Source organism: Tamandua tetradactyla, chromosome 17 (assembly GCF_023851605.1).
Source record: "Tamandua tetradactyla isolate mTamTet1 chromosome 17, mTamTet1.pri, whole genome shotgun sequence".
Classification (NCBI taxonomy): Eukaryota; Metazoa; Chordata; class Mammalia; order Pilosa; family Myrmecophagidae; genus Tamandua; species Tamandua tetradactyla.
Genome location: NC_135343.1, coordinates 22153216 through 22167583, shown reverse-complemented (window position 1 = coordinate 22167583; position 14368 = coordinate 22153216). Strand labels below are relative to the sequence as shown.

Sequence of the window (14368 nt, the reverse complement as noted above, 5' to 3'; positions counted from 1 at the left end):
TCAGATTGGGTAAATGAGTGTACAAAGGAGGTTTTTTGTTTTCTTCTTCTTTGAGCAGGCACTTAACTATAACATTCAGAATAACAGCACCTCTCCCTGCATTCTGCAGTGATGCTGTTGTGAATATTAAAAGGAGTAATAGATATGGTAGCATTGTTACATTTCAAGAAAAAGAAGCAATTTGAATTGAATGGTCTGTTATTTGTATTAATGAGTGATTTGCTCATACACTTTAGAGTAAAGTGGGCACAGTGAGTTATTTGCAGGCAGGGACCACACATTATGGCTTGGTGTGCGGTGAACATATTTAATGGCCACCAGAAGACACCTCAAGGATGAGCTGTTTCATATTTGTTTTTGACTAATTGGTCCTCACTGTCTTTGCTATTCAGGTGATAATGGATCTCAGTTTATTTGTATTTTTTAATAAATTAGTGACTTTTGAGATTGACATCTTTATATGGTTCCTACTACTCTGAAAAATAATCAGCAAATAAGGACAAAAATCCTTATGGGGACAATGGAAAGTACCATAGGATTCATACATAATCTTGCATTCTTATTGTATTTTGGTAGGATTGCTGATTCACTAAAATTGCCAATTTGATATTTTATTGAATTGATTTGATCAAATGGACCCATTGTTTGATTATTGTATTGGTACATTATAATTGGTTTATTTTTGGCATTTTTTCCTCTTGTTTTTGAGAATAGTGACTTTTACCCACCCAATAGACACTTCTTGCTCTATAGATTAACAAAGCGATGGGTCAGACCTTACTTGGGAAATTTGTGGTGTTAATTTTGAATCCTGTTTTTCAGGGAAGCACATCTGGTGATAAATCTTTGCTATTAGATTCAGTCCTGAAAACCAGACGTTTTCAGGCTATTAGAGTCACTCCTGAAAAACCAGACGTGAGCACAATCTCTCTTCCAGGGCAATTTCCCATAGAGAAAATGATCAGTAGGTACAAGTGTCCATCAGTTAACCTAACATACTACATTTCAGCTGGTACCACACTCAACCCATCAATTGTCTCAGTCAACTCTATCACAATGATAGATTAGGTTACTTAATGTTTTAGAAGTGTGTACAATTGCTTGCCACATAAATTTTTAACTTTATATTTGGATATGTAGCAGGATAAACTTTTGCTGTTTAGAAAAAACGGTTTCAATTAGAATTTTAAAATAAATTAAGGGTTTCTTTGCTCGTATCCAATTCACAATGGACATCTTATTATACAATTGGAATTTGCTCCTTTCCCCCTTTTTTGAAGTATCTTCATTGAAATTTTTTCATCTGCACGAAAGCTGCTTTGTCATAAGTAGTAAAGTCCAGGGATGATGCTTTTCTTAGCTGGGTATATCACATACCAGATTTATCCATCCTCTCATCAAGTATTCTCACTACAAAGATAAGCAATTGGGCTATGCTTTTAAAAGCAACACAACTACATATACTGCAAATTCTACCACTGAAGATGGTGGGAAAATGTTCCCTGCAAATGAGGGGGAAAAATAACAAAAATAGATGAGTGTTTCTAACCTACCAAAGGCCCTCTCCCTAATAACACTAAGTATTAAATACATTGTTCTAACTTCTTATAATACTTTAAGAGCATCTTTTCTCCCCCATCCCAGTTACATTTTCCCAAACCCTACGATGCATGGCTTACCACAGAAAGTGATGGGTTACATTTCACTGGTTTCTTAAATTCTGTCCAAGCAAATAAAGGTATAGAGATCTAAATATTTCTAGTAGGCATTTTGATAAGAATAGATGTTTTTCATGTGCAAGTACAGACCACTCTGAATTAAGGAAAATCAACATGGCACGTTGACCTGTGTGATTCTTTAAATATACAGTTAGAGACCCTTATCTAAACGGACTGTTGTGTAAGGCAAATGCTCTTGCTTGATCACACTATTCTGACATTTTCAGCAGGTTGTCTCTTCTGGAAAAGATTGTAAACATCAAGAAAAAGTATACTGAAGAATAGAAGTAATTAATGTGACATATTTTGAGCTTCTTTCTACCACTCTCTCAATAGCAAATCACAGAGAAGCAACTCCAAACACAGTGAATTAAATTTAAATTAAACAGCTTTGCCTAGAAAATTGTTCAGTTAAATCATCCTCCAAAATGAAATTTGATTTTTTCCTACACTTTTGCCACTTCTTGATTTTTCATACTGTGATGATTCCTGCAAAGGTATCTATTAATTTGAGAACTTTTATTCACAAGTCAGCTGTTGATTTTTAATGTTTGAAGGAAACAAAATATGACAGACAAGAGTGTATATTCATTTTGCTAGAAAAAGAACATTAGAACTAAAATAGTTTTGCAAAAGGGTCATATTTGTGCAGTGATTTCTTCCTATGGTAATTTGGCTATTGGAGGTACCATTATGCAGTATCTTTTGTTATTTTGGGGACTGTGTTTTGTGAAAGATAACACTGAGAGCATTCTAACACTTTTCTGTTTGGGATGAAATTGTTCCAAGAGGCTGTGGAATGTAGAAAATAGGTCAGCTTTTAAAACATAAAACTTAATTTTTTGTGACCTAAATAATTCAGGCTGCATGAGAAAATAGCCACTGGCATATATATATATATATATATATATATATATATATATATATATATTTTTTTTTTTTTGCCCATGAACTTATTTTAAGTTGCAACCCTTATTATTTACATTTGATGTTTGCCTTGTAATTCAGAATTTGAATCCAGGAAGTAAAAGATAAAAGCTTAAACTTCACCCAGAAGAAAGTTCCAATTATTCACATGAAAAACTTTCGGTTCAATATCTAAAATTATAGTATTTATAAATACAGTGTGAATATAATAAATTAGATTGGTGCCTTATTGATGAAACAATAATAAATTTTGATAATTTCTAAACTTCTATAAGCATTTACAAGTGGTCCTATTCTAGTTACTTCTCATGTAATAATTTAATCCTGACAATAACACCATAAAATAGGTAATATGATTCTCTCCATTTGTCCAATGAGAAAACTGAGACACAAAATAGTTTTTATAATTAGGTTAAAGCAGGGTTTCTCTGTCTCTGCACTAATGATGTTTAAACCGGGTAATTTGTTATGGATAGCTCTGTCCTGCATACTGTAGGATCTTTTTCAGTAACCCTGGTCTCTGGTCTCTAGACGCCCATAGTAGCAGACCCCCTTCTCCCAATTGTGACAAGCAAAAATATCTCCAGGGCCTTGCCAAATTTCCCTTGGCAAAGAGAACAGGGACAAGGAAAGGGAGGGCCTGGGGCAGAGAGGTGGGAAAGGGGGAAACCTGGCCACAGGGATGAGAACCAGAGGTTTAAAAAGACAATTCAATCCTTCTCCCTTACCAAGAACAAAACATTTAGTTTTGTTTGAATTCATCCCATTGATGCATTTAAAATTCCCCCAGGAAAATGAGAAATTCTCTTGCAAACTTGAATTAATCTTATAGAGTATCCACTGTGGTTCAGAATACAAATAACTCTTGAATTAGAAGTTGACTCCAGAAAGTCTGGGGTAAATTAGAACAATTGACCTACAAGACCATATAATCCAATAAATTGTTATTGTTAAGTCAATTTGAATGTTATCCCAGGAGAGTTTGTGCCCAAATGAGGGTGGGTCTTTGTCTTTTCAATCAGAGTTTAATGAAGAACAACTTCTGTGACTATCATGTTGATTGCCCATATTTGTCATTGATAGTAGCAGTTACATCTCCTGGAAAACTGGCATTTTGAACTTCCCATTTTCAAATAAGAGTAGCAGAAGGAATGAATCTAGAACCCCCCTAAATGTCTCAGAGGAATTAAAAGCAGAATAACATGAAACCATCTCAGAATACTATCTAGATGCTTGTGTTTGTTGAAGGTTAGATTATGAAGCATTAGCATCTGCACAAATGTTTATTCTCAAAGTATTAAAGACTCTGCACTTTAAAGATTTTCAAGCCTATTTCTTGTCACATAAATGCCTCATCCTTTGTCTCCATTTTTCAAAAATGCCATAATTTTCTTAAATTTTATTTATTTATGCTTTAATGTCTAGTGATGTTAGTTATGCCTTTAATGAAAATAAGTCCTAGCGTATTTCTGCTTTTCTTTAACCTAGAACCTAGACTATTTTAATTCCACTTTTAAATGAAGATTGAATCGATGCAAGTAGACACTTCTGAGTATTGTTTAAACAATCATAATCTTCTTAATCCTTTGCAGATGTAATGAGATATTTTTCTTTTGTACTTTGATTCTCTCTGTTTTACCTTAACATTAGTAAAATCTGATTTAAGCCTTTACAATTTCCATGCAATATCTACATTGAGTTTACTGCTGCTTGTAAGGGGCAGTGAAGTTCACACTTTGATGCTTATAAATGTGTTGATTAAGGGACTTACTGTTAGGTTTTACACACTTTGCTTTTTGTTACAGTGATATTTACCTTTTTTGCAGTAAATGCAATGAAGCAACTAGAATGTCTCAGAAAAAAACTGTCATCTCTCTCCTATTTGCTGTAAAATATAATCTCCTCCCCTCCCTCTGAATACACCTTTCATTTATTATGAAACCTTTAATGATGTAAAGGCAACAAAGAAACAATACCTGATATCTGAACGTTACAAAGATAAGATTTGATTGTGGGAGCTCAACACAAATAAGAAATGTCTTAACTGAACTAGATTTGTTTCCCTGTTTGCATCATTGAAAGATAAGTCTAATTCTTTGCTTAATCTGTGTTTCCTAATAATGACAAGCTCTATCTCAGAGATTCAGGTGGTGATACAAAAGTTTATGGCTGTTCTGCTTTTAGGAAGACAAGCACAAGTACTGCATAAAACCCACTGATGCATACATTGTAGCACTCCAGGGCTGTAATAAATTTCACATCATCTGTGTATGTCAGATTGTTTCAAACCTCTGTGTGCTACCCTTTGCAGCTTCTCTATGTATTTGATATATGGATGATATCTGCAAATTTCCATGTCCTCATGTAAAAATAATCTACAATCCAGTTTTTAAATATTTAAGTACTTCCATGAGGGATCTAAAACAAGTTTACAAATTTCAGCTCTGTGTCCTTGGGAAGACAAATCTTGAATTTGGGTTTTCAAACTGTTCGGAAAACACAAATTGTGTTTTATGTGATTCTAAGACAAAAAGACAATGCATTAGCTTCCCTTAAATTAATCTACTGAATGTGCTTCTTTTACAGACCACAGATGATATCCTTGTGGCCTCAGCTGAGTGTCCCAGTGATGATGAAGACATTGACCCCTGTGAGCCGAGCTCAGGTGGGTTAGGTTAGTCGACTTTTTTTCTTACTTTCTTTGCTTTACTATTAATCTTTGTTGCATGCTATATTCCTTAGGTGAGCCTTGCATTTATGTCTAGAAGGCTATTCTATTACACAATGACTCACTATGTGATAAGGGTACTTGCTTTTTACATGGATAAATATTCCTGCATTTACTAGGGGAAAAAAGATTAAAAAAAACAAAACCTACCAGGACCTTGTATTTCAGAAAAAGCAGTGGGGGACAACATATAGGGCTGGTAACTTACTGTTCACTTTCCATTAGCTCACAAAGTAATTTTTGTGTCTAATGGTATAATGGGTTTTCCTTTAGGTCACTTGTAGTAAAATTGTAAAGCTAAAATATTGCAGTGCATTGTGGAAAATTATTTGACCTTTCTTCTGACAAAATGCCTCCACTATTCACTCTGCCAGAAAATTATCTTAAGTGATATATTTTTGAATTTCAGAAGTGAGAGTTATAGCAGTAGTAAAACAAACAGCAGGTAGAGTCCTTGATACATTTAGTAGAGAAATATTTGAGTCCTGCCATGTCTCCCTAAAATTTAAGCTGATGCATTTTAACTCTAGTTGTTGCATAATTTCTTCTGCTTTTTTGTGAGGTGTTTGCATCCCATGTGGTATGACTAATGCATAAATACTGTTTCCATTCAGCCTCTATACTATGAAGTTTTGGCTATAGGTCCTGAAAATGAATGAAGCACAGGCTAGGTTTGATTCTGAATATTCGTAATTAATTATCAGGGCCATTCTATTGGTTTTCTTTATAAAGCAGTGCATCCTAAAATTTAATAATTTTCTTGTTTAGATCAACAAAATGAGTGAAGTAAATATGGACCAAGCACTATCAGTAGCTCACAACTGCTGTGGATGTCACTTAGAACCCCAGGAGAACACTATGTCATAATAAAATAATTTATTTGCATTCCTGTTATGAATAATATTTTAAAATAATTCTACTCATTCTAATATTTGGGTACAAAATGGTCTGGTATGTGTGTCTTGCATGTCCCTGTGAATATCACTTGCCCCCAGTGGTGATAGCTACTTAGTCTAAACATATAAGCACTTGCTGAGTGCCAGTGCAGCAGAGAAGCTCGACAGTCACCTTTCAACTGGAGGGGGTTTGGGAGATAGAGACTGGGCTGTTCTCTTCCTCATTCCTCTGGTCTCCACCCCATCAATCAATACTCTCAGCCCCCAAAGTCATCTTTCATGCCCATTTATTAAATCTCTGACTATCATCCATTCTGTTCCCTCAAAACAGTAATCTCTATAGCTATACCCTCTTGATTTCTCGTCATATATAATCAGGTCACTTCTTCATTCCATCCTGGACCCCTTTTCCCTGAACCTGCCTTGTTTTCATTGGTATTTGTCTCTCTCTCGGTTAGTCAAAAAAATGTTATTGCTTTGACCTTTTTTTTTAACGTATGTCAGTCTCATCTCTCTGCCTCCACCAATCTTCACATTTCCTCTTTTCTCATTTCTCCCGTGTTCACATTCATCTGGGTCATGATGTCATCCATTAGTGAGTAGAAATGTGTTGAATTAGTCTTTCTATTCCTTTCACTGCCAACAGCAACTCCTTCTGAGTCTCCTGTCTCATTCTGAAGTACCCTGTCTAATTTCTGGACTTTGGGGCTGTGTCTCTTTATGGTTTTCAAAGAATTTGAAGCTTCTAAGTGAGAACCATCCTCACAGTGGCCTAATCAAAATAAGTTTATTCTTGAAAGAATTCTGGATTCAGAATGCAATTACACATCCATTCCCTGGGTGTTAGTACCTGAGAGGCTTTGGTCAGGGAGGCAAGAAAACATGGTGTTTAGGAGTAGAGGCAGTAAAGGGATGGGTCCACCATTGTTTTAATTGTATTCAGAGTTAAAAGGCATTTTGCAAATTTCAGTTCTTATACTTAATAATATAAAACAATTATGTAGAGGAAAATATCTGTGCTGGCATTTGAAAGTAAATTGACTTTTCTTTTATAATTAATGTTAACACAATTATTTAATTTGCCATGAAACACTGTATAGATGCCTACAGGCCGAAGTTTTAATGTGAATCTTTCATTTTGTATGATTTCCCTCCCATTTTCTGGCTGAGAAAAACTAGCAGAATTGATGGTGTTTGAACTAGCTGGTATTTTTTTCATTCATTCAACAAGAATTTATTCAGCATTTACTATTTATTACATATAAGGGATCTAACTTTGAATAAGACATATGACATTCTTGCCCCCCTGCACCTGAGAACCTAGAGGAGAAAACAGAGAGGAAAGCATCCTGTTGACAGTACAAAGTCAGAAGTGCTTTCATAGTGGAAGTGCAGGTGCGAATACCTTGGAAGACTTCATATACCAATTGCAAGACATGATTCTGACTCTTAAACCTGGACGTAGGCCAGATCTCACAGGTTAAAAGCACATTCCTCACAAAACTGCCTTCAATTCAGATACTGGTTGCAAGTCTGGGTGCCCAGACCACCTAGATTCCAACCAACTGGTAAAGTTTCAGGGATTCCACACCACGCTTTCAGTTTTGATAATTCTCTAGAATGGCTCACAGAACTCAGGAAAGTGCTACAACTACAGTTATAGTTTTATTACAGTGAAAAGGATTCAAAATATGAGGAGACATACAGAGTGAGGTTTGGGAGGGAAACAAACAGAAAGCTTTCATGCCCCTTCCGCTAGTGAGAATCTGTCACTCTCCTAGCACATGAATTTGTATTATCGATCATGGAAGGGCTCTCACACTTCAAATGTCCAGCTTTTATTGGGGTTTCATCACATAGACATGATTGATAGAATCAGTACATACATTATTGAACTCAATCTACAGCCCTTCTTCCCTTTCCAGAAAGTCAGGCAGATAAGATCTGGCTAAAGCTCCAACCCACTGATCACCTGATAAGATCAGGGTTGTTCTTTCTGATAAGGCCAGCCCCCTCCCTGAGACTACCTGTATGCCTGGCCCCATCCTGGCATCTTCTTAGCTTAGGCTGTTAGGTGTGGTGGTGGTGGTGGGCACTCCTATCAGGGGACATTCGGAGGGATACCTCCTAGGAACTGAAGACCAAGACCCCAGCCATGTTTTTTATTATACAGGAAGGTAGAGTGGAAATTGATTGAAGGAAGACCTAACTCTGTCTTGGTGGGCACAGAAGGCATCTCAAAATAATAGGCTTCAAATTGAGACCCAAAGGTGATTAGTGGTTGGCCAGGTTTGAGGAGGCAGATACAAAGAAGGTGGAGCAGGGAGGATCTGAGGCATAATGATAGCGTGTCTGAAGTCCAAAGGTGAGAGGGACCGTGGCACCTCCTGAGTAGGATGGGTGTGGCGAGAGGCAAGGGTGGAAATGCAAACAGAGGCAAATCAGGTATTGCCATTGACAGCCATATTGAGGAGTGGGATTTTTATCCTGAGAACATTGTGAAAACAACACAAGTCCTTAGTTAGACAGGACTAGATTTGGGTGATTGCAGCGTACATAATGGAATGGAGGGAAATAAGCCTGGGACAAGGAGACTGGTTAGGCAGCTATTGCAGTACTCCAGGTGAGAAATGATGGTGACCTGGAATAATGTAGATGCAGTAAGGATAAAAAATGTGAACATGGAATTAGGAAATATTGAGACGGTAGACTTTATAAGATTTGATAGAGGAATGGAAATGTGGGAGATGGAGAGCCCAGGATGTTGCTATGTTTGGTTGCTTGGGTGAGCGCATGAAGGATCACATGTAAACTGGCAGTGTGGGTCTGGGGGCTCACACAGGAAAGACACTGCTTGCGGCTTCAACATTGCTGTGGATAATCTGTAAGAGAATTGGGCAGGTGGAGGCAGAGGGCAGCAAAATAGATAGTATGGAAACTTCACAAACGAAATTCATTCATTGATCTTGGAAAGCATGCTCTGCTACCTAAAAAAAATAGTTCTTAGATCATTTGCTCATATACTCCAGCTGTGACTAGATATAGAACCTTGGAAAAGTCATGTAATCTCTGTTGGCCATGTTTATTCAGCAGAAAAACATGAAGGTATTTATCTTGTGTTGTGTGTGTGTGTGTATGTGTGTGTGTTGTGTGTGTGTGTGTGTAGGAGACCAGGAAAATGAAAGGTAGAATTAGATTGCAGGTCTTTCACAACTAAAAATCTTGTTACACAATTTTAAAGACTACATAAGCCACACAGATAAAAACTGTAACAGGTTTCTGAGGAGCGCATCATCACTTAACAAAAGGATTCTGAGAGATGGAGGACCCAGGGTGCAGAGCATGTCTGAGAGGCACAGGCAGATGAAGGGTCTAGTGTTGCCCACCTGAGGGCAAGAAGCCAGAATCTCAGGCCCAGTGTCACCCACATTTCAGTGCTGACCAGGGTCTGTCTTTGTTCTTCTCCCTCCTTTTATGTAACTCTCTGGCCTAATGAGATGAGTCATGGCAGCCGAGGACATCTGTCAACTAGTTTCTAAGCTGAGGAAAGATAGAGGCAGCGACTTTCCCAGTTAAGGATTCTCTCCTGTGGTGAGAGGATTCAGCTCAGGAAGAGATACCAGAAGTGTGGCACGTGGCACTGGCTTTATCTCCCGGATATATATGTCTCAAGATAGAGAAGTTGGTTGAGATATGACTTGCAAGACTCATAGGTCAGAGAGAAGGGGCACCTGCACCTGGCCTCAACACTCACCTGATTACGTGCAGCCAGGCTCCTCATTCAGAGTAGCAAATATTTAAAGATCCCCAAAGTGCCTTGCATTTATTGTTACATGTTGCAGAAGCCAATGTCATGCTGCCTACAAGCAGAGACCCACAACCTCTCTGTTGTTAATCTGTCACACCAGGACAATTCTACCTTGTAGCTGATATTCTCTGAGATCTTTAAGCATGCATAGTTCATATAATGAAGTCTGGTGTCTGGTTATACGTTGATATGTACATAATATGTGTGTGTGTGTGTGTGTGTGCATATGTATGTGTATATATGCATATATTGTAAAAGAAATGCTTTTAATGCAATTTAGAACTCACAGATTTGAAGAATTCATGAAACAGACAGCATCTCATTCAGATGTAGAAAGCAGCTCTGCCAAGGGAGAGGGAAGGAAAACAGAAGCAAGTAAGGAAATATTCTGATGGGCTGACATAAATTTCCCCTTTTACATTGAAGAGGGGTCTCACAGACTGGGGAGCAGGTATACATTAATTAATATGGTATGCTACACCATTCTGATTAGCTATCTCTACTGGATGGAAAATAGTTTTATCACCAGGTGTTGCCTCTCTGCATGTCTGTAGGCTGTGTTCGTTTTCTTGGAAAGCCCCTGCAGGTCAACTGTTTTGGTCTTCTGGGAATGCCCTTGAAAACGGGGTCCCTCTTGGCAATGCCCAATGCAAGTGGTCAATTTATTTTACTTATCAATATAATATATATATACTTATAATCATATTTGATTTTATTTCCCCAGTGAGTGTTTTCTTGAGGGCAGTTGATTATTTTCAGCATTGTCCTCAGTTTTAACCCAGTGCTGAAAACAGTACAGGCCCTTACCAATTACAGCTGATTTCTCTATGGCCTGAATCCTTCTTTTGCTGAGTATGGGTTAACATCCTCTTTATACGGAGCCCTTACTTAGAATTACCACTAAATCCAATGTGAAACTCAGAGCTTAACTTTTCCTTTTCTTCTGGAATTCAGCTAAATTATCCAATTCTTCTAGCCCTTGCTTATTAATCTTATTAACCATTCCTTATAGATTTGTTTACCGTCTGTCCTTTTTCTGGGGACACCGAACCTAAGAATGGGTTTTCAGGGGAGAAGAAAGAAAGGGAGGAGGGAAGAAAGAGAAAGAAAAGATTACCCTTTGTCATCCTCTTCTCATTTGTATTCACCCGTGACTTTGGTCTGCTTTGTTAAAAACACAGCGGAAAATGAATTGGCTTATTTTGATAGAAACACTCTGAATCTACCTCTATTTTCTTTAACATGCTTCTCACTCTCTGAAAGAATCTTGTTTACATGTCTGTTTGCTTACTTGTCTGTTAGTGAATTGCCCGCACCCTGCTGGGAGAAGGCAAGCTCCATACAGACGGGAACACTGTCTTGTTCCCTGCGTGGACTTGTTCTGTAAAATTTAATTCACCAAAGTTTTTTTTGTACAAAATACAAGACAGAGCAGCTATAGCTGATGTCAGATCCTGCAATACTTTTGTACCAAGCCCAGTTTAACTGCTCATCTTTTCATTCAGTGTTATTTTCCTCACTCCTGAGTTGTCAATGTATCAATTCCTTTTAAAGCTAAAATTTCATATTCCTTTCCTTCTGTGGGTTCAACTATAGTCTTTTCCTGTGATTTTGTCTTTCCTGGCCTTGATGGAGTAGTCCTCAAATGGTTTCTCTTTTCATATTGCACATGTATGTGAGATCCCTTTCCTACATCAACCTTTCCTGCCCAGTTTCCTGTGATTTTTCCCTGCTTATATTTAATAATTCATGCAATATTTCTCTTTTGGCAGCATGGGTTCTGTTTGTGTGACAATTTCCTGTGAAATTCTTAGTTTTTTTTTTTTTTCTATTTTTCCAATTTTTAATTTTTGGAATAGAAGTCTACTTTTATATCCCGTTTGAAACTGAATATTGCTTCACTGTAAGATGCCCCTCTTTCCTGCAGGCCTTTGTTTCTTAATGTATTGGTTTTCTTAAATCTCTTTTTCTTGCTTACTTTTCATCATAAATACAAATATGAAATAACATGGACCAAAATTGTACTTGCTGATGTTTCTGCTTATTGAATTCTGTTAGATATGTCTTGATAAAAATCATTTCAGGTATCAGCAGGCCACAGTTAAGGAGACTGACTTTTTAGAAAGTAACATATTGAGCCAAATATTGAAATGGATATATCTGCTATGCATTTTTGCTACTTCTTAAGCAAATGAAAGCTGATCTTTGAAAGGGATGCCTGATTACTTTCACAAGTGGTTTGGCCAGATCTTTTGTGTATTTCATTCTCAAGTCTTTTGGGGCCCCTTGAGTATTTACATATGAAAGTTTTCTAATCATACTGATCTTCCCCCCTTCTCTGTTCAAAAAACTGGCTGCTGTCTGAGCATATGCCATGTTCATTACTTAGGTGCCTTCCTAAAGCCATTAATAAAACAAACAGGAAAAATCTGACATCTTCTTGAGAACTTTTCCAAGGTATTTGATAAACTGAATTACTATGTGATTCTATCCAAGCCCCTTAATGAAGGGGGAAGTTGTATGTCTGGTGGGCTGTCAGTTTCATCATGCATAAAATGTGTGTGAAAGGTGTGCTCAATGCTATTCTAAACTCTGGGATTACATTGGGGAACAAAAGTAGTGGGTTTGCACCTTGTGTTTTATTTGACCAGGGACATCCTTCATTCGACCCATTCTTTATTATCAGATTCCTCACCTTTGAAATAAGAAAAATATCACCTATTTTTCAAGGTGTTGGAAGAATTAAAAGTAAAAGTATTTAGAGCTCCTACTGCAATGCCTGGCATAGAGGAGAGCATAAATGGTAGCTAGTCTGTTCCCCAATTCAGTTATATGAAAAATAATATTCAAGCTATTTTTTCCCTTTTACATAACGCTGTTACTTTTCTTGGCTGAAAATTGATGGGCAACTGATGAAACCACTCAGGCCTCCTGATGGGATGTACATGTTGAAACTAGATCAGGGACAACCCCCTGGGTGAGAACACATGGAACTCAATTATACTTGATTCCAGCCACACTGTCCTGCACGGTTAGCATTGGATGATAGCTTTGCATTGGTATAAACAGCGTTTTAGAATAGGAGAGGGTGGTTATGCCATTCAGGAGGTCAAATTAAACCCCAGCTAGCAGTTGACAGGTAGAATTCTGCTAGTGATAATAACTGCTACTGATAGCCAGGTCACAGCCCACCAATGTCCTAAAATGCCTGGATTCACCTGCACAGGCATATAACAGATGGATGAGCTTTTCTTCACACTTCTCCAAAGCACTGGCATGGTCTGTGCTTTTCCCTCAGCCTAGATATAGGGCTGTTTGATTAAATGAATTAGTATATGGAAAGCAGATCATAGAAAATACCTTGCTCATATCAAATGTTATATGAGTGTTTGCTGCTCCTGTTAATTATCTTATATATATATATATATATATATATATATATATATATATATATATATATATATATAGTTTCAAAACTTTTTTCCACCTAAACATGAAGTTTTTATAAAATGTATTTATTTGAAGCTAAATATTTTAGATCCACTCAACAAATACACAAAATGGCAGCCTACAAACCACTTAAGTTCCAAGCTAGCCCTTAACCTTGTCAGTAGATCTGAATTTGTAGGCTCTGTTCTGCATAGCCTCCTTTCTCAGAACTCCTGAAGAAGTTTGAAAGGGTGAGTTTTATGTTGATGGTGGAGGCATTAGATGAAGACAGTGACCTTCTTTGGTGTGAGGGCTAGCTGATGAATGACTGAGTTGTCATTTGTACCTAAGAGAAAACAGGGCCAGCTCTATTTCTTGGGTGCCTTATTCAAGGACAATTTCCTTAGCTCTATAATGCTAGGAATAATTTGTCCATTCACTTTTGGTTGGGAAGCTAATAGGATTTTGGACCACTTTCAAATCGATTAAACCTTTGTCAAACTAGGAAAAGAAAAGCTCCATTGAATAGTAAAGTATCTGTGCAGTTATAGGAAAAGGAAAATGATCACTAATGGTGGCAATCTCTTAAACATTAGCTAAGACAATAAGGTGGTCCTCACAGCTGCTCAAAAGACAATCATTGATTGCTGATCAGCAACTGATCAGTTCAGAGTACGTATATAAGGATCAATAATCATAACTAGTATTTGGTGAAGATTTATTCTGTGCTATTATTATAGTATTACACTAGGATAGTATATAGCATATAGTATAGTATAATACAAGTAAAATATTATTGTTCCAAGCATTTTACAAATGTTATTCATCTCATTATTTTGAGAAACTATGAAGTATTTTCATT

At 37.1% G+C, this 14368-nt stretch overlaps 1 protein-coding gene across 21 annotated transcripts in view; it reads left to right on the top strand.

Moving 5' to 3' along the window:
• The window catches only part of NRXN1 (neurexin 1), a 1149661-nt gene that overhangs the window by 1114981 nt on the left and 20312 nt on the right, over positions 1-14368 (top strand). For 12 of the 21 annotated variants that reach the window (XM_077134199.1, XM_077134207.1, XM_077134192.1 and 9 more), the window contains one exon: positions 5232-5319. In XM_077134199.1, the coding sequence (XP_076990314.1) occupies positions 5232-5319 (88 nt within the window). The remainder of the gene's footprint in view (positions 1-5231; positions 5320-14368) is intronic. The other 9 variants (XM_077134200.1, XM_077134208.1, XM_077134198.1 and 6 more) reach the window with 1 other exon arrangement.